Genomic DNA, 25,546 nt, shown 5'->3' with positions numbered 1-25,546 from the left:
AAGATTTATGATAACCTTAATCCAAAACATTTGAAGATATTATACGAATTTTTTGGGATTTTTCTAACAAGTGTTACCCACTGAAAAATGCATCGGACACGAAAGTCGGAGTTAGAGTTATAGTTAGAGTATCGTAAGAACGTTTACAGTCTAAGGGTGAACTTTTGACATTTTGAACTTTCCCGGGAACGGAAATCGTTTATTAGAATCTTTCGTATTCCGGACGTTCAATCACCGCAGAATAAATTTGGTGATCTGAAACTCGGGGCCGCAAGTTATTATCAAGTTGTCCAACGTATTACGCGTAGTTTGCTATGCCGATATGCTTACTGGGGCCGATATTTCTACAGTACGAGTGCGTGGAACCCCGATATAAGTCGCCGGGGTTCGATGTATGTAACTTCCTCTTTTACAAATAAAACATTAACATTACATCCTCGTCTCAAATAAAACATTAACATTAACTGTTTATCATATTAGATTCTTATTACGCTGAATGCATTTTACATGTTGAGAATTGTGGATCCTAATCGCCGAAATAAATATGTAGAAACTTTCATTACACGTAGAGATGATAAAATAAAAAAATTTTTGTATTTATTTAACACCTGATTTACAAGAAAGTACAAAAGATAACAATTACAAGAGCTTCACTGGCGCACCACCTATTCACCCGGGTGTACCTCACAACATTTCAGTATGTGTATGCGAAGGTATGTGTTACTTCCGCAGGAAGTACGATAGTTACGCTTTGTTTGCTGTTTATATAGCAACGTACTGCTTTTGCGACAACTAGCGAGAAAACAAATATCTTATAGGCCACTTTGCGACACATCCATGTACTACAAACGCAAGAGTACTTATTATTTATTACGTCAAAAAGCTACATAACAGTGCATCACAAGCAGGTAAAAAGTTCTTTTACGTCTCCCATCCCTTAATTAGCATACTCTGCCTTTTGAGTAGTACTTAATAGCACCATCTAATTCATGTTTTCTACCTGTATAGGTTATATTCGCTTCATGTTATTCGCTACGTTTACTGTATTACCTTTTGTTCGGTAATAACGTGTAGACGAAGCAATATCGCATATATTGTGAAAACACAATAGTAAAAAACTGATTAAAACAACATTGTAGAATATTTTAATCTTTTTCGTAGAATTACGAATAATTGAAATCTTTTATTTCGCTACAATTTTCCAAAGCGAAACTTTCCAAATCAATCCTTTTCTAGCAATAGTATATTAAGAAATCACATATCAAAGAATGCGTTTAAAGAATATAGTAAAACATTTTATTTGCTCTTCGTTTTCTATTATGAAGCGACATTTTGAGGTTGAAGATTGTAAAAAATTATAGGGATGCAGATCGTCATGTTAAAAAGAGCATCTAATTATGGTATATTTATTTTAACGAAAAACAACAATTGATATTTGATACTGGCGTATCAATAACAAAGACTATTTATTCTGTCTGTATATTTTTATCACTGTTAGAAAACGTTGCGAGGACAAGAAAAGTGTGAAGCAAGACAAATGAAAAAGATTATTTAATTCAAATGGTGAGCGAATGAGTAGTAGAATGAGTCACTATAGTGGCGCGTCGTAATGACATTCGCGAAAGCCACTATAGTGGCACATTGTACCTAAGTCGTTAAATCCATAAAGGGAAAAATATCTTCGCTAATGTTTTCGCTTGTTATCGTATACAAAAGATTTTCGAACAATATTTTTAGAGGAGTCGAAAGTTCAGCATACCGGATTGCAGGATTATTGTGCACGTTAATTAAAATTTTGCGCGTCCCTAATTGTTTTAATCGCCTGTGGAATTACGTACGAATGTCGTATCTTATCTTATTTGGAGTAACGTATCTTATTTGGAAAATGCGACTGAATATCCAACAACCTTTTAATTTATCTATATTATAAATATTTCCATAGAATTTTAATCCACGTTACACGGCTGCAAAAATGATCGAAGTGGAAGATTTTAAATAAGACATAATAAATTGAAATTTTATAATAAAGTGAAATAGCTAAAGCAAAAGAAAATAAACGAAAATTTAAAAAATTAATGCAACATTTCTATATGTTTAATGTAAAAATTCTCCTAAATTCACAGAATGGTACATAACTACATAATAAAATAAAAATAAAAAATAAAATAGTATATAATAGCACATAATAGTACACAGTAATACATATGTATATTTCATAAGGATGCAGCAGGAACACAGGATTTAACTTCCAAAGACTCGCTATAAAACTTCTAGGGATTATAGACTAAAGACATTTGCCTCTCGAAGATCTCATTTTCTCCAAAACTGCTGCAACATGCCCGGTGATTTTTATTTAATATCGATACATCGGTGGTGCAATCGTTATCTCTGTTACACTGTTTCCAGCAATGCAGTTTTACAATTGCCGCATCGCCCTCGTGGTTTGCATTCACACGTAGGAAGCGTGAAACGCTCGTGGAATCTATCAAACCGCTTCGCGGCATCGATCGATGCGTACAAACGGTAAATTAAGACCTTGGCATTGACAAAATATCTGGGTCCGGAGTATATTCCAATGAACGGTGGAACGAAGCTTTGAAATCGTCGTCATATTTACTTAAAAAAAAACCAACCTGATAATTTCACTTGCTAAATCCACTACATCTGACCAAAGAATATAGTAATAAAAAAAAATTAAAAAAATATAACAAAGCATCTTTTGCAATGTCTGTCCGTTCGTTCGTTTATTTTTGACTCGACAAAGCTTTCTTTTGCTTGATTTATATGGTAAACACGATCCAGACATTCCACGGGATATAATAAATTAGCATAGAACACGGGAGAGAAAAAGGGAGAAGTTAGGAGAAAGTTGCTGAAATTTCACTGTTGCCTCGGGAAATAGTTCGTTAAGAGACGAAATTTTCCATACAAAATGTCGCGTCCAGGGTAGCTCGTTATTTCTTTGAGTTACTATTCGCGTTAGGCGCCAACTTTTTCCGCTAGGGAGATATGTTCAACTTTTGTAAAGTATCTTCCTCCAAAAACAAACCCGACTTCGCACGAAGGCTTTAAACTATGAGGTAACGATGGGCCGAGACTTGTCCATTCGAGAAGTTTTGTAGGAGAACATAAATGACAACTGTAATTTTCGTTTCGTTTTAAACAAAAGCAAGCTCTCATGTTTTATTCTTATAATACAACAGAGAGATCTTCCATTCCTCATGACGAATGAAATCAAGTTGAAACGGAGGTAAATTGAAATTTAGAGGAATGGATCATATATTTTTAATGCGTTAAAAATTTCTAGATCTTTTTATCTTATCTATTTATTTTATTTTATTGTTATATTAGAAATTAATTAAATAAAACAGAAAATAGAATAGAATATTTAGAATAAAAAGCTGTTTTCAATCTCAGAACCAAAGCATAGAAACTCCGTTCAGTTTTTTTAGATTTTCTATTATTATTTTAATGGTTATGAAGATCCGATAACATTTTCTACAATTTATGAAAATAATTCACATGAGTAATCGATCATTTTGTAAAAGACTTACGGAATGTAATATTTTCATAGTAAATAGAAGATATGCCTGTATATATTATAATTCTATATTATTATAGAACTATGAATTTATCTTAGCAATACTTTGTTTATTTTATAAATGCTTAGGAATTAATTAAATTTGAAAATCTTACATTTTTTTCCATTCTCATACCAAATGCTACCATACCATGGATATAGTCACATTTAATGGAAAATATTGGGAAATATTGCTGACATCGAAAGATCAATTGAGATTGGTTATATTATTTGAAGAATGAATAGGCAGCTTGTTTTAATTGCTTTTTATCCCTCTTTCAATACCACAAGATTGTTCATATTGACTTTGATATTTATTTAAAACTTCATCCTTCCGGTTCATGGCCATTGTTATTTATCATTTCCGAAACAATGGATTCCAAAATAACAATGTTACGTAATTTTGAATACAATGTATTACGTGTAACCTGCATTTGCATATTTGCATTTTTTTTCTTGTTTTCGATATCAGAAAGCAATTGAAGACCAAAGCTGAAAATCGTAATGTCACATTTTAAAATTCAGTATGTTAACAACCAGTTCCACCTTAAAGCTATTTTTGCATTTGATTTTGGGATTAAATTTGTGTCTTTGTCCGCTTCACAAACATTAAAAAAATATTGATAACATTAGTTGCGCAGAGTAATTAACCAAACTAATATTATTCGTTTTTTACAACTTACTGTGAATTTGTTAATAATTTTCCAAAGAATTATTTCTTATAGAAATAAAAGAATCTAGCAGATTATTCCTTTTTTATACTGTTTCATGGTTTTCTTTAGCCATTAAGTGACATGAAAGTTAGAACTTGTCATATTTTTCCCGTGTGGTTTTCAATGGCACTCAATAAAATTTAGATTAAACGGTGATTTTATTCAATTGTTGGTAGTCCTTCGTCAGGTTTTCTACTACCAATTTCGACGGAACTTTTCGTATTTGCGAAGTGAATGAAATTAAATGGGATGCAAGCTTCTCTTGTTTCTCATGGAAAGTTGAACCCGAAAGACGAATTTGCCATACGATGTTTCTCCCTTTTAACGCTCTCTTGCGAAGTATTGCTAAAGATATGGAAAAAGTTTCTCGAGAAGTCATTTGTAAGCACTTCTATTTATTACTCGACGAGATAACATTTTCAGGGTCGCTCAGAAGCAGACGAGTTCTGAATAATGTTTCAGCTGCATATCTAAAAAATAATATTTTTTTTCCTATTTACATAGAACCAATATCCAAACTCGTAGTTTAATGTAATAATTCTCTTGGTGATTACGAAGATTATCAAAGTTACATATAATTCCGTATTTATAATTAAAATTATTAATACACTTTTTCCAAAAGATTTTCCCGAGCTTAAAGTTTCTTTCGATTCTTAGAAATTCCATGATACGAAATTAGTCGAATCTATCTTTCGAAAGATATTTCGACATTTTTATATATAATTGATCTGCTCTATATCGATTGTTACACAAATTTTTATCTACCTACAAATGAAGGGTGTGTTTATTTAAAAATTTCTTTTTCTATTATCTAATTCACCTAATAACGTTTCATGAAGAATTTATTGATCGAACATGTTTTAGAAATTTCTATAAAGAATCTATTTCAATGCACTTTCAATGCACTTTACATACCAATAATTTAACTAATATCTCCTAATGGAATTGTATCTATAAACGACACTCGCCTAATGGGTCGATGACGTTGATGTAATCAATCGAACCGAATAAACACTTCGAATCTCTAATAAGCTCCATCCGTCAATCACGCTATTAATTACTAATGGTACCGAGTATAAATTAATCAGCAGTCCTCAATCAGTAAACAAATAAACACGTGCATGTACGTACCTTTGATGAAATCTACAGCCATTTCCAAGCCATATGTATCCTTGTCGCAATCGTCGAGAATATGTGCACCAATCTTGACACCGGGCACGATTTCACGATCGTTGAGTGTGTCTAAGGTATACAACATAGCCTCGAGTGCTTGGACACCACCCTGTGGCATCACTGGACCGCAAGTGTAGTAGTCCTCTCTCTCGTGCACCATCATCAAACCACCCAACACTAAATCACCTTCTACCACAGCGCTGTGTTTAACTGGCCACGGAGGTTCCTCCGATTGCAGTTTGTGCGAGGAATTATCCATATTACGTAAAGGCACATCTTCCATCGTCACACGAGAGTCTTCGTCATTTGGTTCCAATGACGTGACGATCGTATCGAAATTCAATAACTGATCCTCGTCGTTACTTAACGAAATAGTCGATGTTTCGATGTCCATTTGCATTTGATCGACTTCAGTCGATGAAAGCATTACGTTGTTTGTAGCAAGAAAATAATCCTTTGTAGTTTGATCCATTAAGGTCAATACGATGGACGAATTCCTCGAGAAAAATTTCAATGAATCGTTCAACGTAACTTGCGAAGCGGCAGTTGTATCGTTACCAGCTTCTGACAGCATGGGATCAATGTTTAGGGTCGGAATGTTGTTTTGATCAACCCCATGTTTATTCAGTATCGACGTGGAAGTTTCGCTAACTACCGTACCCTCGACCTCCATAGTGAAATCACGTCTAAGCTTCGTGGAGGTTCCAATTTTCGACGATCTGGACTTTCGTTCTTTTGAAAAACGATCGTTGATCAGAATTGTGCTCAAGGTGGTAGAATCTTCTGACACTCGATCTTTAGGATTGTCCACGGTCTTTTTGCCCCTTTCGACAGGATTAACGTCTTTCGTAGTTTCATCAGCCAACTCGTCGGCTCCTTTGTCATTTTTCAAGGAAGATCTTATGGTCGGTTCATTAGCCTTAATTTCGTCGGTGTTCGTCGGAGTATTTTGATCCAGCAGCTCTATAGGTCTCGAGCCAACAGATTTGTCTTTTCCGAGAACGATTAGGGAACCATTAAGCCGTCGTTGGTTACTTTTTCCTTCGTCGTGCCCGATTGATCTCGATTCCTGGCTGTCTGATACAGAGACCGCTTTATCATTGATTTTACTACTTTTTGAGACCACTTTATCATTACTTCTACTACTGGCGTTTTTTTCTTCCTTAAAAGTAACGGTTTTAGACACATTTGATAGTTGAAATGGTATCAAAGACAGCTTCGACTCAGTTTGTTTCTCATTATTTACAAGCAATTGATCAGGCAGTGTATTTACGTTGAAATTCTCGGCCATTTTTCTTCCGTGTTGCATCGTTGACGAGTTACTGAATGGATCGTTAGCGTTCCTTCCGGTAACCTGGAAGAGGCCATTGCTCTTGAAGACAAAGCTTCCTTCGGCTAGACTGTTCATATCGTGCCTTAGATGCGTGGAATTCCTTTGAGCCGTAACCGAGCCGCGTGGTGAATTCACGAATACGTTCTCAGACTCCTTTGTCACGCTACTTAGCGTAGACCTTTCTTCCTCGCCTGTCTGAATAGCGCCTTCCTGGTTCTCGTCAATCTCCGCCCACGACGCGTCTAATTCCATTCCATCAATTAGATCGTTGTTCGTATTCGGACTCATTAACACAGATTCGTTGTTTGAATTTCGAGTGTCCGTGTTTAATCGCGAATTAATTGTGGTAGGTGCTGTTGATGCAAATTTTTGGTTATTTAGCGATTTCTTCAATTCTATTTTGTCAATCGAGTTTACACTTGTGTCTTGGATTGTGGAAGAATATTCATTGCTTGCCTTTAATGTATCCGTCTTTGAATAATTTCTATTTGGAATATACGATTCTACCAATGATTTGTTTACTGAATCTGGGTTTGTATCGTGGTTTATTGAATCAGACTTATTGGTTAATGTGAAGATACTTGTCATTAAGCGTGAATAATTACCTTTTGATGTATTTGCGTCTTCTAATGTTGCGTGGTTAATTAAATCTAGGTGTGAATAAATTTCAACATTTGATTCTTCTAATTTTGTTCTGTTAACTGAAACCGGATTTACATCATCGCCCCTTAAACTGGATTCGTTACTCGATGTTAAAATATTTGCTACTAAATTTGAATAATTCCCACTCGATGCACTGGATTCTTCCAATTTTGTTCTGTTAATTGAATCTATACTGAAATTATGTCTTTTCGAATGTGATTCACTCCTCAACTTTGAAGTAACTGCGTGTACTTTTGTATTATTTCCATCCAATTCTTCTAACTTGTGTTTCCTTTGATCGATTAAATTTTCTGTGAAATTATCTTGAACTAAATCATACTTCAATTCTTCCACGATATTTCCCTCGTGGTTGTTTATCTCATTCTCCAAAGAACTCTTCATTGTTCCATGGAAAGTAACATTCTCCAAAGTTTCATCTTTAGGCAATGAATCGGTAGTATCACCGGCTAAAACGAAATTCCTCTTCTCTCGAATCGAAGAAGAATAGGTGCCTTTGTCTCCTAGGTCGTCGTGTCCTATCGTTGATCTCTGTTTCGGCGAGATTCCATTAAATTCGCGTGTATTCTCCGCGTGACGGCGCGCAGCCATTGATTTATGAGACGCTGAATGGTGCCGGAAACCCTCGGCTCTCGAAGAATGATGGTTACCGCGTCCTGTCTTGAATATGTCATTTCGTGGATCGCTATTCGAAAGCCTGGAATCACGTGGGGCATACCACGGCCCGAGATTTATGTTTCGACTCGGTTTCTTTTTCACATACCGGACCGATCGTCTAAATCTCTTCTTACCATTCTCGCGTCTACCTTTCGATTTTCTTGCAATAATCAATTTATTCACTTTCAAATTCCCATTTAACTTTCTATTGAGAGAAACAGAGAACACAGAGTAGCCAGTTAAAAATCGTTTTTTAATGACTTTCTGTTTCTCATCTTGGCTCTTTGAATCCTTGAAAGTCTCCCCTAGACTAATATTTGGTATAATTTGCAAGGCATTCGCTTTATCAGATGTTTTTCTTTGATGAGAATCTCTCATTGAACGTTCTCGTTTTTTAACGCCTTTGATCTGCCCTTCGGAAGTCGTCAACGAGTCGTCATCGTGCGAAATCGCCCTGACGTGATCGTAATACGGATATCCTTTGTCCAGAAGCACGCTTCCTCTTCGAATCGCCTCCGTCGTCGTTTTATGTTCTCGCGTCTTAGACGATTCAGGCAGTCTCACGCGGTTGATCCGCCTGGATATGTTCTTTATCGCGCCGCGAGGTATCCAGGAGGATAAACGCGGTTGTTCGGGAATTTCCAAGCTGAGACTGTTCGATCCTTCGGCAACTTGTTCACTAGACTCGCTTGCTCGAACGTTACGAGATCGTTCGTTGGGATCGACGAGTTTGGATTGGCGAAGATCGTCATGGATCGACCAATAGTTATTGAAGTTTTCACCAGGCAGATTTATATCGCTGAGCTTCGTAGCTCGCCGTGTTATTGCTTTCGTCTCGCCTTTCGACAAGATAGTATTTTTCTTATTGATGTGCAAATGAGATTGTAGTGGTGTTGTTGTCGAGGTCGATGATTTTGATGAAATTGGAACTGATGAAGGATTTAAGTATTTCCGCGAGTCTAAAGATGGTTTGTTGGAGTTGTAAGTTCTGTAAGTGGTTTTGCTGTGGTTAACCGGCAGCTTGGCGTTACCATAATCGAGCGGATAACGTTCACCCGCTAAGCTGTTACGTAGAATCGACAGCAATAGTGAAACGGCCAGGACGGCCAACCAACCGTTGTTCCGCCGCATCACCTGCCTTCCGTGACGAACATATCCTGGTCCTGAAAGCAAACGTAGCATAGTAAGTTTGGATATATTATGGATTATTTGTTAACTTAATGTAGACGTAATTTGAACTATATAGGTTTAGTCTGGTAGAAAAATTAGTTTACTCAAAGAAATGGAAGTGGAGATTGAAAAGAATAAAACTTTCTTCAGTTCTGTCTTTAAATTGTATTATTAATGATAATTAAAGATTGAAGAGAATAAACTTATTTTGATTTCAGTCTTCGAAGTTGACTATTAACGATTGCAAATTGAAAAGAATAAAGTTTGTTTGATTTCATTATTTCAGTTCTAGTATTAATGAATAAAGATTAGGAAGAATACGAGCTCCTTCGTTTCAATTTCTGAATTCCATTTTCAAGAATTAAACTGCGGATATTCGAGTATTTATGAGAAAGTCGCACAAATTTGAAGAATGTACATAACGTATACAATATTCATAGTACGACATTCATTTCGAAATTTAATGGATGGAACAAGTTCCTATTAAATCTAGATACGATTATTGTTTTTCGAAAGGAATAATTAAGTTAATAATTTATACATTTTTGAACTACAACTATCCTTTAGAATGGATAGCTATTTTTTGAAACCACCACTAAAAGAATTTCATTCACGCATTCGATTTAGATGTCAAACGAAAAGGACATAATATTATTTTGAAACGCGTCATAAAATTAAATTTTACTTCTTGAGTTACGTTGACGAAAATATAGATTTCCATGAATATTTATATTGTAATAATGAATAATATATAATAAATAATAAAGGTCATAAGCCATTGCCGAAATCATTGACACTCAGTTCTACTAATAGATTATAATAGGTCAATGGAGGTTATATAATCAAGATCACGAGAGAACCATCGTTAAACCATCGAAATCATGTGATAGATGCAAATCTACTTTCGTGGAATTTTTAATTAACTATCTGCTATTACGATCGTTATCGGAGTTATTAATCACGACGTATCATCGAGCTGAATATTCGAGCAAATATTGATCATTTTCGAAATTTCGGAATGTAGCCGCATTACTAGGACTCTTGCCATTAAATCCGCATTGTTGGGACGGATACTAAACCCTAACCATTGGCCAGTTAGGTTTGGAATATTGCCATTAGATTTCTTGCATCTGCGAGTGTTACGTTATATCTAGCTATATACAGCTTTGATTGATTGGCACAACTCCAAAGACCATTTTGTATTTTTATGGTTTTATTTTCCTTTTTTTGGCGGATGGAGGGGATAAACGCATTTATACTGATTGATATTTAATTTGTTTAGCAAAGTTATAGCAAAGGCTTCATAGACAGTTTGTGAACCAAATTCATTGTGTAATATTTTGGATAGGATTAGGACATAACAACATTGTCAACTTGATGTACGTACGATTAATACTAGTTTCCAAAGCAACTTTCGAAACACAATCTCTCGAAACGACACATTATCGTTTCAATGCCGCGCAATAATCCCCAAACTACTGTTTCATAAAATTATCCTTTCTATATTTTACTATCATATTTTACTATCATAGTATAGGATTATAGATTATTGCAGGGTAGTATAGGATAGACTATTGCAATTCAAGCAACTCTTACATTAATTTAACAATAGTCATTCCTTTCGCAATTTCATCGTCCATTTCTCGTTTCTCATTTCTCTCATCGCCTGGTTCTCATAGCATAGTCCTCTCAATAACATCAAATAAATTCCACGAACCTGATCAAACTATTTTTCAGGATATGCTTCTACTTAATTCACGGGAATCCTATCTAACAAAGATAGTTTTTTTCCTTCTCGTCGCGACGACCGTCGTCTTGAACACAAATCGTGACTGGAACTTCCAAACACGCATCCTGGCTTAATGCGTTCGTAACTAAATGCCCATTGGAACGATTGGTATTGGAAGGTTTCACCAGTATCTTTATCGACGAAAGGGATTGCACGATTGATAGGATTGAATCCTACGGAATGAAGCTCATTTCGGTTCGCTTTTGGGAATAGGCACGTCGGAAGTCTGTTACTGGATAAATTGATAGAATCAAAAGATTTCGTGAGAATGAAAAAGTATCAGAAGAACCGAATACCTCTCGTTGCTCGGTTATTGGAAGATAAACGTGACGTGATATAATTTACTCCCAAGAGCTGATTAACTCGATTCTTTCAAGAAGATACTTTCTACGTTAATTAAAGTTTCTTGTGGTTTGATGTGACTTGGTTGGAAAGTGGTTTAATCCATTAAGCGGCGAATAGTGTTTCTTAAGTCATTATGCATGAATGTGTGAGAGTTGGTTAAACGTTATATTGGTGAAAGATGTTAATTACGTAACTCAGTAATATCATAGTTATAGAATATTATTACATAAGTCAGAAATACCAAAAGAAATTTCTGTAGTTGGAAAAAGATTGTATATTCTTAGGAATTTTATAAACTATTTCAAACTCCATAAAGTTGTGGAATTTGGATGAGAAAAGAAACGGTGGAGGAAGAAATATTAAGCAAATTTTTGAAATTCTTTTATGATCATAATGTTAAAAATACACTATATAGCGCAACTTCTACGATTTAGAATAAGATTTATTTTCTTCCAAAGAACTGCATTTTCTTCAAACTCTGTAAAACTCCAGGATCTGAATGAGAAAAGAAATAGAGGAGAAAGGTATTCTTTTTCATAGCCACAATATTAGGAAATATAATTCAATAATATAAATTGACTAAAAGAAAGTTGCATATATAATGTTACGTTAAGACAACACTGAATCTTAATGAATTAAATTCTTCTTAACAATTTGAACAACAGATTACTATTAGCTAGATTACTATTAACTATAGATTTTTTATACTTTAGATTGGTTCATTGAAAGGAGCAAGAAAAGTATAATACAGCTACCAAATATTATCAAAAAAGAAAGATATTGCTTGAAAGCTTGACATACTGAACTGGGTGTCGAAAACAATGCGTTCATCAAGAAACATTAAAAAATCCATTTCTTACATTTTTTGTAAACCTAAACATTGCATTAAAATAATTGAATCTCTCGAATGGGAATATTAAAGAAATTTTCCATCACATATTCGGATAAAAAAAAGTGTACGCGTCTCTGGGGACAGAAGCAGACAATTCTTATTGTGAACGACAGTGTTACCATAAAAAAAAAGCAATAAATATTCGAAACATAATATTTCTGAGTTCCTTTGTTAATCTACCTTCAACAGTAACCAGATAATGCAGCATGATTATTCTGTGATATTCATGTATATTTATCGTCCAAGATTATCAGACATCTGCTTATTTTTTTTAAGATTAAAATTAAAAATGTTAGGTTACATAATAATTTCACTTACTTCTCGCTAATGTTCATATTTCAAAGAAGATTACAAAAATTATTTAAAAAATGGAAAAATACCATATTCTAATTGTTTCATAAAAGATATAAATTCGCAGAGAAATGGGATAAAAGACTTCTTAATAGTAACATTTAATAATTTACTATTAATTTACTATATATAAAGAATTTATATATAAGAAGAATATCTATATATAAAGAAATTTTATATGAAGATGACGATACTTGATACGCTGTTTCAAGAAAACGCGAATGAACCTATTACTCAATTTAATATTTAAAATAATTAATTAAAAATAAATCGAATCGCAAGTTTATTTCTTAAAATTGCATAACTAGGCGTATAATAAAATATTACGACAGGATCAAATTGCTATTTGAAAGTATGCAATAATAGAAGTGTTGATAAATGCAAGTGTATGCAAAAGAGGTGTATGCAATAATAGAATTATTTTGATAAATGGCAAGATCCTTATCTGCAGATTCTTTCATTTCTAAATTATAATTTGGATTAAAAAGATTCTTTTAAATTTTTAAATTATAATTGCATGAAGAAGGTTCTTCTTCTTGGTGGAAAAACTTTTAACGTTAATGTGGGCGGTGATATTTAAATAACATATGCATGCACTAATATATACAGTTAATAATAAAATATACCACTGCTGTGTCTTTTAATGATGTCATTTAAATTCACAGTCTGCTCACATCATAAAAGGTAGTAACTATTGCATGTAGTTATTAACTAATCGTTAATTTACTCGGTTTGATCAAATTCAAGGTACTGTCAGCTACTACAAATCAATTTCACAGTATTTCATAGTATCTGTCAGTTCCTCGATAAGGCAGAACAGATTGATAACGGAATGCACGTGTTTCGCTCTCGGTGCTCTCTGTTTGCAAATGACTTTAGACAGTTGGCTAGCTCTATAAATGAAACGATACTTATGAGTATGTTTCTAATTAAAGTACTACGGTAAATGTTGATTAACACTCCGTCGAAGCAATTTGACGCTTTAATCCCGTCGGGAACGTGGATTGGACTGAGCTAAATATCCCGTGCAGACCAGTAGTCGTGTTATCTTGATTAATGAAGATGTCGATGAACAAGTGTCACGAGATTAATGAAGAATTGTATAAATGTAGAATCACAATGAATTTTTAATTCTCATATTAATTCTGGTTATCTATCGGAGATGAATGCAACTTCCATCTAATTATTCTTAGAAGCAACCTTTTTATCTAAACTAAATTTTGGAAAAAACTGATAACATTCTAATTCTTGTAAGTTTCTAAGATTATGGAACGTTTGAACTATTGGTATAAAATGCTTGAGTTTATATATTTTTGACAGTCAACAAATTTGCTATTTTTTAAAAAATAGTCTCAATATTTGTTAATATTTTCCTCAGATCTTTCTTCTTCCTCTCTATTTTAATAAAAGATTTTTCTAAAATTTAAAAACATATATATACATACATATCTCTTATTGAAATATTTTTAATGAACATGATCTATATCTTCATTGATGTTACATACTGAAACACGAAGCTTTTTACTCACTACAATTAATTTCTTTCTATAATTCTTCTTTTTACAATTAATAAAATAATTTGTTAGAATAGCGTAAGATTTGCTGTAAAAAAGAAACTCTGTCTCTTTTATCAAAATTAGTTCACAGTCTCCATAAAACCAATTCAAGTGAATTATTTGAAAAAATTGTCTACAATTGTCGTTGCAGCTAAAATGGTTAATCTATTTAGGCAACAAAAACTCCCACGTGATGCTTTGTAGAAGCATACGATCGCTAGGATACATTTAGAACACAAATGGCGTTTTCTTTTGATGAAGCATATTGGTATGGAACGTATAGATACTATGTTTTATTCTCTGCTGATGGCACATTCGATGTTCAATCAGATCCCTATGTTCTTTTCAAAGAATTTCAGTTGTCGAACGCGTTCTGTCGTCGATAATTGGCCATCGATTGAACTCTATGCGAACTTCATCCGAGTTATTTTTAGAGCGCTATTGTCGAAAGTATCGTGAAAAAGAAGGACGTACGACATACAGAATTCCCTGCTATTAGATGCATATATCATTAAATATTGTATTATGTATTTACGGTAGTTCGTCGTCCTAATTGTTTGTAATTCAAATTGCTGACGTCTAGGCCGTCTTCGAGAACACGCGCTGTTGTAACTTGCTCAATCTCAAATCCAGATAATCACGCCCGCCTGATCATACATATGTACGTATGTATATGCGTGAAACAGATGGTCTCGACAGTCGCTTCGATTTTCTTGTGTTCCAATTAAGGGATTTTGCACCGTGTTTTTGTAAATTATTGTATTTTACTTTAGCATTAGATTGTTCATTATTTTAATGCTCATGAACATTAATTTCATATTAATGATTTAAAAATTTTTATGTTTATTCTTATAATATATATTGTTTTATATCGCCGTATCTTTATTAAGAATTAAATCGACACTTTATTAAGAATTTTTATTCGGCTTTATTACGATATAAAAATTCAGAATTTTTAAGCACCATAGCTTCTTGTTGAGTTGAGTACCTATAAAAGAATTGTCTAATGATAATAATCTATTAAAATTCATACAAAGTGTTTTATTTCTTGTATGTTTATATTGAAACATTTTGTAGGGTAATACTTTTCTTTACGATTACCTGAGAGCTTTAGTAGAATTTAAGTGAAGAACTCCTTCCAGACATTTAATTCGATACATGAAGTGAGATTCATGAAGCGCTTTGTTCTCCCTGTGTTTCTATCAAGAAATTCTATACAGTATTTTTGTCATAATTAATTAAGTTTAACGCTATTTAAGTGTTTTATTAATTACGTGGAACAACGTTTAGAATTTTACGTTTTACATTTTCATAAATAATTACTTTTTCACTTGAACATCCATAAAATGTTCATTAACAACAGTAATCCACGATTTGTTTAATTTTTCTACATTTTCATTAAAACTTCTATTCTATCGTTCTACTAGCAATCAACGTAGGAAGATTTATCTTGTTTGAACATAGTGATTTTTTCTTTATTCCAGCATCTACAATATTCTACAAAAATTCTTTTCATCAAAACCAGTTATTCGACCATTTATTTTTCACATTGTTTCTAACGAAAATGCGGCAACACTTCCAATTTGTATGGAAATGCGAAAAACGAAAAAAACTATTTTTCAATAACAATTCCATGGCACAATTTCGAATGTGGTTGTGTTTATTCCTTCGATAGGAGAAAAGAAAAACTCGTAGAATAGAATTCCATAGCGACGCAGCATCCTGTGCGTTTCAGAAGAGAATCAAGTAAGGAACAAAAGAAATCCTTAATGCCATGTGAACGCGGGAATAAATGAAGGGCGAGCAAATGAATCGCTGGAAAATAATTGGAGGCAAAAACCTCTGTTCCCGTATTGCGAAACGGAGGATTCTTAACAATTTTTTTCAAAAAAGACAATCATCGTTCATGCATTATGATGTAGAAAAAATACGATTAATTGCAAGAATTTAATCGTAATTCCTTTATTCGAATCTTTGATTAAATAGGAAGATCGTTCTGTTCCATAAAACCATTTTACTTAATACTTTAATTTTTATTTGATCTATAAATGAATAAAATACCATTTCTCCGTGAAAAAGTTTATTTTTGCTCCAATGTGTTACTATTTTATTACTTTCGACGCAAATTGCTTTTATATTTTTATCTCAAAGTTATTCCGGTGAAAAATTGAAAAATCGTGTAAATAAATTCTTTCCACTTAAAAATAATCTCCTAAGAAATTTGGTATTTTTTAAACATTAACTTGATCTATCCCTTTAAAGAAACTGATCTATATCGAAAAGATCGTGTATTTAAATTTAAACGAATTGAATCCAATCCGATATTGCAATTACTTTAATCGAAAGTTACTTGTATAAATAACTAAAAGTATCTCGAGCCATTTAATTTCCTCTTATATGTTTTTCATTTTAGACCATTTTAAAGATCCCCGCTTAATCGTGTACAGTTTGTATTCTCAAGAGAAAAATTTATTGAGTTCCTATTTCGTAATTGCTGCTCAGTTGATGAACATTTGCCAATCGAACGATTTTTCCGTTCGATAGATTTATAACAGCTTGACGGGAATCTTTTTGTTTTACGAACGATTTCGCGTACTGAGCTTGAGGCTGACTTAAATCTCCCAGACAGACAGCGAGAATGGGCTTTTAATCTCTTCTCAACGAGCGATCTGTACTTACTCTTACAAAGCAAACGAGGTATCGTTAACGTTCCATCCTTTTCGATCGAATCTCTTAAATCGAGAACTCGTTTCAACTCGAAGAAAGGAGAAAAAGTAAAACGGAGGAAGAAGAACGTGGATCTTGAATCGTGCAGTGGTCGCTTGGAAGTTTTACTACCTCAATTCTCTGATCTGGTACAGGAGAATTCTATCACTGGCAAGGAATACTGACAAGGATATATTACAGCAGTTTTAATTGGAAGTTGACGGGCAAATTCTTCAGACAATGTTCTTATAAACACAGTGTGGATAACTTACAAGTAATGGTTTGTTAAATAATTTAATAACGAATGGTGGTAAATACAGCGATTATTAGATTATGAGTGTGTATGTAATTTAAAGGCAAAATACAAACAATGCAAAAAATACGTAAAAAAATAGATAAATAATAATAATAAAAAAAATTGTTGCTCTCGTCGCTTTTCAAGATAGTCCATTTGCAGCAACTCACAGATCTCTGTGTAGATCATGGTTCCACGAAGTTTTGTACGCTTCAGTGTTCAACATCTTCGTAATTCACGCGACTGCGACTAGAAATGGGTGTCATAAAAAATAGGGCTTAATGACTTTCGCCATTCTCGCAGGTGCACGCACAGGTATGCCACGAGAGTATTATGTAGAAAAGTTGGAACGCGCAAATACTTCTCATGCCTCAGCAAATTTTTTGCTTGAAATTTTCTCAGACATTCTGGAGATTTTGCAATCAACTCGAAGCACAAGCAAATAATAAAACCGCTTATATTGCGTTTTCAGGCGATTATTAGAAAAAATTCCTGTAAACGTATCAACGAACTTATAATTTAAAAACTTTTTGACGATGTGTCACTCATGAGAGAAAATTGTGAAATTACATCTAAAGTTGTTAAAACTTGTCTGAGAAATGCCAAATAAAAATTCCTTAATCCATTTCTACAACCTGCAATTTCCTTCATAAGTTTTTATTAAAAACTTTATCTACAACAAGCATTAAAATCCTATACGTAGAGTTAGCTTAAAAATAAAAAGGGCGCCTCTAAAAAGCGGAATCGCTAATGCGATTTTATTATACTTTGACTACTTCTAGTTTGAGCCACTGAATCTTTCCTTCATCATTCTTTTTATACGACGATTTACAACTCACGCAACATACATAGCGTCCCGCACTTTAGTGTATAAACTTTGCCAGTATGCTCTGCGAATAAAAATAAAACTAAAATGGCATGTGGCAAAAAGTTAAATGAATGCTTCATTAGAAAGTTATCATAAAAATGTGAAAACCAAATCTATATATGTAAGTTTTATTTTATCTATACTTACGTGTGCATTTCGAAATGTCGTCTATCTTTATGAATGTGAAGTCATCGGCGTTATATTGAATTTACTGTAGACCGAATTTCACGATGACTTTGCCTAATTTCTTTGCGTGTAAATACGATAGAATCATGCGCAAAAGCAACGAATAAATACGCCATTTAATGCAAAAGTGGTGTAAGTGAAATTTTTTATTATTTGGCTTAACACCACATCTTGAAAACGCAACCTTTATTCTGTTTACTGCAGAAGTGGTATATCTTCATTAGTTTTCGATGGATAGTAGAATAAGTGAGAATCGCTTGCTCAACTCCCTGCAAAATTTTTACTTTATTCCTCATTATCCAATAATCAATTGCTTTTTACTTGTAGCACTTTTTCATTAAGCGGCTCTTATGTACTTTATACCAACATGTATCATAAACATTATGTATCTTGCCCTATCCTGTATTAAAACTAAGAGGAAGAAGTTCGACGTACCTACATATTTGTCGCCTTTCATATTTTCGTTATAACATGAATAATGAAGCACTAATCGACCTTTCGCTACTTGACATTTTAGTCCCATTTTCACCCATAGAATATACGGGTAAAGTTTGTACAGTAAAATATAGGACACCCTGTTTATTTCTCACAAGATCGTTACTGTATATTTTATAGCCATCCAAACTTTGCATTCCAGTTCCACATTTCTTGATCCTTTTGAGAGGTCCCAGTCCCCAGAGAAGGAATTCAAATTATCAGATCGACTGAGGGAAAAAAAATTATTGGTCAGTGCACGTTTCAGTCGTCCATCAAAGTTCAACCCTCGGTGGATGAACCGAGTTTCCTTGTCCTTCTAATAATTCTTTTCTTATACGAAAGATCGTGGCGATCGTTTTCCTTCGGCTGAATCAGTCTGCGGACTTACTTTTTTCGCCTAATTTCACGTATTCGTACTTTCCCTAGAGGGAGTAAAGCATAAAAAGGAAGGCAACCACGATATGTACATATGTGACGTACATACATTAACACAGTCGTTCGTGAAACGAAAACGTTACGTCGTCGCGTTAAAGTATTCAGAGTGTTTTCATCGCGTCAATTTTGCTGAAAAATGGAAGGGAAAAAAGGTTTTATTCCCTTCGTGGAATTATCCAAGAAAAAACTTGATCTTCTCCAGGAGTACAGGCTCATAATGGTGGTTAACATCAAATTTTATTCTGCGAATTTTGGTTTGTAAATAAAAATTCTTTTGAGTTACCTATACATATATTAAGTTACGAGTTATCTTTTTTACGTAGCCGTAGGAAATTTCAGTTTTTGTAGGTGAAAAGTGGGAATTTCTTGCACCGTTTGTGCGCTATTAGAATCCAAATCTGAATTCTAAATTCAAATAAAGACATTGTCGCGATCTAACCTGTTGTGATTAATTTGTTACGATCCAAGTAGTAATCTAATGCGTAGAATCAATAGAATCGTGATATTATTTGATAATAACGAATCGAAAAATTCGAAAACTTAGAATTTTGTGCTTTGAACATTTGCCAGTTTAAATATTTGATACAAATATTAATTTTGAGGAGTTGAAGCAGTATAATTATAGTTATACAGGTCCTACATATGTTTCAAATGTAATCATAGTATGTAAAAACGTATGTGATTATTCCAAATTCATTTGGGTATTCCTAGGATTAGCTCCTTAATATCTGCATTGATGCAAAGCTTTTGGCATATCTGGTTTTGATTAGTTAGATCGTATATTAATGGAATGATATAATGTAACTGCAATATATATGTATAAATACTAACTATAACCCCAAACCGAACCCTCACCGACTTAAACCGAAAGCAGAAAATAGCAGTTTTTGAAACCTTCTATAATTCCGTAATCATATTCAAGGGCTTTTCTTTATTTCATAATAATTCGTTTATTATTATATTTCGTTTATTATTATAATATTCGTTTCATTTATTTCATTATTTTACATGTTTCATTATTTCTCATTGTACTATGAGCGAAGCACAGAAAATGCTGGTTATAAACTAAATAAAAATTGTCAAATTTAACATTTGGTTTAGAAGCTTTAATGTATATTTTGAATTTATGTGAAAATCAGTTAAAAAAATGAAGTATTAATCATTATAGCGCATTATTCGAAATTACAATGAATCGATCGAAATCATTGTTATAAAGTACATTTTAACAAATAAAAATTTCAGAATTTGTCGCAATATTCCGAACGTAACTAAAAAATAAATTATCGAAGATGTCAGTTTCGTTGCTTTTGGTCATCGTTACTCTGGTCGATTCGACACAATTTTGGGCAAATAAATTCATGAGACGTAATTAATTACGGTACATGTATACCATATCTCTGTATCCTGTAAATTAACCGGAAATGTCCTGAATTTAGCGGCCTGATACAATGATACTTATTCAGTACAAACAACGTGGAATTTTTCCACATCACGAAGTCGTCAATTTAATTATTTAGCGAACAAACAACAGTTTATGTGGACGTTCTATTGTAGCTACGTCACTTATAGCTTCCATTATGACGATTTGTGATTTCCGTTAAATGAATTAAAATGATGCTATAATTTACCAAAGCGTGCATGCGTATATATCATTCCGCGCGAAATATTTCCTGGAATTAATTACAAAATTTGACTCTTTATTCAATTTATTACATTTTCAGATTTCTCTAACTTTAAATTCACAGCAAAATCATTTAGTACAGATTTCTTTGTTTTACTGTATTCGATAAGATTAATAAACATTAAATATTTTTTTATAATATAGCGCTAATTTTATATTTGAATTCTTCTAATTGAAAATCATCAAATGCAATTCTAATTATTCTTAATTGAACCTATATTTATATAAACATTTAAAAGTATTTACGGGAAATTAGAAGATGCAAAAATGTATAGAATGTGCATAGTCTACGGAAATATATAAAATATGCAAAGTACAGTATTTGATGGTTCTTATTTCTTTAACTATGTCCACAGATATACAAATTAGCACAAACATATATGTATATTTCTAACTAGTAAATCAATAAAGTTACAAAAAGTGTACCTGTTGTCATCTGTCACCTGAATCGTTCAAAATTTCTCAAAAAAAAAAAAAAAAAAAAATGGTACCTCTTAATATACAACAACGTTTTCTGGCTGTTTTTTCTTCGTTTATTCATTGAGCATTTGTGATCTTTGAATTTAACAGTGATAAAGTATATTTGTATGTTAATTACAAGAACGTAGGTGTTTTATTTGATGATTCACTGGAGTATGAACTTTATTGAGAGTTCGTGAGCCTTTCATCCATTCGACAGTCGCATACGCTCTGTTTGCGTTTGCTAAAAGATATCTGATCGAGGCGTGGGTAAAATTTGAATCTGAGTGCTCGATAGGAGTCGATATGAAAGGGATTCTGGTTTCGATTAATACTCGTAACGGGATTGCGGCCTTTATCAATGACCAAATGACGATGGTCGATTTACGACTGTGTAGTGTTCTCGAAACACGTGTTTTCAACCGTACTGGTTTTGCTTACCAAGAGGAAATCGATCTAAATTGTACTCTCGAATTCTAATGAAATTACACGCATCTGTTGGTCAAGCTGACAGTAGAATTTGATAGACGTCGATGAATAGAAATTTATAGACATAGAATCTGATAGCTATATGCTAGTTGCGACAACGATTTGATGAATTTTAGTTAAAAATTGTAAATTTTCAAGGAGGAAAGAAATATAATATTTTCATATTCAAGGAGGAAATATAAGAACATGAATACTTGCTTTCTCTATTTCTTTGTAGTACAGTGTTTTTAATAAATTAATTCTAGACTTAATTAGCCACCATATGAAATAAGGAGAATGTAGAGCACTAAAAATATCTTTCCTTCTTACATTTGTTTAAAAGAATTAGTGATGTTCGAAATTCATTAGAGATTCGATTGATATGAATTTCGAAAAACGTTTCAACAAATATATGTAGGAAAATCTTTGCCTTTTAACATTTTGATAGTCGTGTGATTTTTAGAAATTTAGTAGACACAATCTTTCATCATACAAGATTTTTTAACTACATTAAGGAATAAAATTAAGAATTTAGAAACTTGAGAAAATTTATGACATAGTTTAAAAGATTAAAGATACAAAGAGCAGGTTACAGAAAAAACAAAGTGTACAGTTCGAGAGATTTAGGAGAGGTTTAGGAGATCGATGTAACCAGCGTCACGCAAACATGCAATAAAGAAAGCCGAGAACCGCTGTCTGTTCGAAATCTAGACAAAATAAATTTCTACTGAACGCTTTTTGGTAACTTTCCTTCGCTCCTTTTACAAAAATACGAAGTATCATTTTCCATTAAAAATATCTTTTTACGATCCTCCAACATAGAGGTTGCCAATAAAGTTTTCACCATAATTCTCAAACAAAAACTATCACAAGATTTTGTAAGTACGACGACATATTTCCCTTGAAATTTATTCGGTAGAACTTGGTAAAAAGCTATTCCGAGCTTGAAGCTCAGTAAAAGCCACGAATAGAAACTTGCATCGATAGTTTATCGTTTTTTGTGAATCAAATGCTTTGTATGTGAAAAATTGAAATGTTTGTAATTGAGGAATAAAGTTTCACATTCAGCGAAGAAATCAAGCTTTTCCTTTCAGTGTTTTATAATTAATAATTATAATTAACTTATATATATAATAAATTATATAATTATGTTGCTATATCGTAAATATATATTGTGATTATTTATTTACAATGAATGGATTGTACAGATGTTGATTAAACAGAAGAACGATGGTTGTTTAACGTGAACTAATCACAATAACGCACTATAATCTAGACAACTAAATAGTTAATTTGCAACTCTTGTCACAACGTATCCAACGCTCTCTCTCTCTCTATCTCTCTCTCTCACGCGAACTACACTGTCACGACAACGCAACTCTCACTCTCTGACTTCTCGATTCACACTTTCTGGCTTCTCGACTAACACTGACTGTTCTAGCATCCCTTTGTCTTTTCTTAGATCCACCACGCACGTGTTCCGCAACCACTCGTGGCCAGGGTCACGTAGGCCTTTTCAACGAACCTATTCAATTGAAGGACCGACGACACATTGATGGGCCCGACGATGCCTCGGCTCTCGCGACATTGTTCATGGTTTACTGGATATCTCTTAGGCCCTTTTGTCCATGATACTACATTATTAACATAATATAATTATGTGTATAATTCGAAATTTAAATAAATTAACCATTTGTTCTTCTTCCAATATTAATTGAGTTATTAAAATTTTAACGATTGTACCTATGACAAAAAAATTTCATGATATTTTCAAAGATCTTTATTTCTTTTATTAAAAAATAGCTTATTAGTTAAAATGGTTCCAAATATTGAAATATGAATATCTAGTATTTTCTAAATATCTTACATCAATAATTTAGTCAAGAGAACCCGAGCATTTTCGAATATTTTTAATCACAAAATATCTCACGAAACCTTAGTGGAGCTGAAGAATTTCTGAATAGTTTTATTTTGTCAGAGAAGTTCTCAAAGCGTAGTTTTCATCATGAAATATTTGGCAGAACTACCAGGATGATGAAAGAATAATTCACGATTTAATTTTCAGTTTACTCATGAAGATTATTACAATATTTCTTGAGAATGTTGGTTCTTGAGAACTTTGATCAGTCTCTTAAAGAAAATCAATAAAAATAAAAGAATAGCGCGTTGGATTTTAACACCGGTGCGCTTTGTTCCATTTGAGGAAGGAAATTGCTTTAGAAATTTCCTTACTCCATTTCCCAGACGGAATCACGATGTCGTTCGAATCTTATTTCCCCGAACACTCAATCTGTATTCCGAGTATACGCTTCGTCGATGGGAGATCATATTCTTAACTTAAGTTATCATAAATTCGCACACCAAACGGAATGGCAAAGCCATAGATTTAAATGATGCATGCCATGTGTATCCAATAGTATCATGCGAAAGCATCTAATGCCAGATGCTTCGAATTTATTTTAGAGCTGTTCCTCCAGCTTCGAATTTATCTTTGAGTAGTTCCTTCTGCTTCGAATCACTGCATTTCCTTCTGGTAAATTACACTTTCACTTTTAAAGCTACGCTCCATTTATATTCAGAATTGGCTCTCTTACGAACTCTTATTGGAAAATTGCTTTACAAATAACTTTTACGTCGATTATCTTTAACAAGAATTCACTGCTGAAAATTATATTATATTAGAATTCGCATTTGAATCTAGATGTACAAGATTATATGACAAATTATGGTTTTATGAGCATGAGGAAGTGGCTGATTCTAAGAAAGAATACATCAAAAATATACAACTCCTCTAAAAGACATTTCTTAATCTTATAATATAATAATAATTAATATATAATAATATAATAATCCTAAATATATATAATTCTTAATTCGATTCAATGAATTTCCAATACGTTTAAAACATTAACAAAGAAATAAAAACCCACTAATTCTCTTTGATAATCGTCCAGTCATCCAATCGGAAACCAAGTATTATTTTTTTCTACTTTTATTCACCAAACTTGCGTAATCACTATAAATGCATGTTAAGGAAAATGTTATAGGATCGTTTGCGAGAATACAGCTGCAATACAAAGCCGTAGATGCCTTTTCTACCTCGTTGATTACTCCACACTAAGGTTTATTACGAAAAAGGAACGTTTTTGCATCTGGGTTCTCTTGCAAAATTCTACCCAATAATTAGTCATTAATTTCATTATCCCAAATTTATAAGGATTATTATTTCTACGATTAAAAAATGTTTAGAATCGGATTATTGTAGTTCCTTCTAAAATAATTTTAAAAAATTTTCTAGTTAGAATAAAAGATGTCTTTAACGTTTCCTAAATGCTGTTATGTTCCTAACAACTTTCATGGTTTTTTTATAGTGAAATTTTTATAGTGAAATATTTTCACTATTATATAATAGATATTTTTATTACTATATAAATCTGAATATTGAATATGTGTAATCTATAAGGTGTTCCTTCTTCTTTAATGTAATTGATAATTGACAAGGTAAGTAATAGTACCTGATCGAATTCCAATTTTAAAGGAACAACGTTTCATACGAGTCAATCTACAATTAATTAGTAAAATTACCTAATAGTTGATAAATTGTAGTGCAAGGATGATCTAACTTTGTGGTTACCTCAAAAAGAAAATACAACAGACGCCGTTCTAACTAACTTGATGTTAAAAAGGACGCGTGATAAACGCGAACCATACTCTTGGAGACCAGTAGTGCAGTAATCCCGGAGTTTAACGCG

The 25,546-nt window shown here is 33.0% G+C and overlaps 1 protein-coding gene across 1 annotated transcript in view; it reads right to left on the bottom strand.

The window, feature by feature from the left end:
• The window catches only part of LOC100747957, a 261,408-nt gene that overhangs the window by 176,895 nt on the left and 58,967 nt on the right, over window positions 1–25,546 (bottom strand). Inside the window, exon 2 of the mRNA XM_033318454.1 lies at window positions 5,425–9,279. Coding sequence (XP_033174345.1) covers window positions 5,425–9,247 — 3,823 coding nt within the window. The 5' untranslated portion in view covers window positions 9,248–9,279. The remainder of the gene's footprint in view (window positions 1–5,424; window positions 9,280–25,546) is intronic.

Source organism: Bombus impatiens, unplaced genomic scaffold (assembly GCF_000188095.3).
Source record: "Bombus impatiens unplaced genomic scaffold, BIMP_2.2 scf_0098, whole genome shotgun sequence".
Lineage (NCBI taxonomy): Eukaryota > Metazoa > Arthropoda > Insecta > Hymenoptera > Apidae > Bombus > Bombus impatiens.
This window is presented reverse-complemented; position numbering and strand designations above follow the sequence as displayed.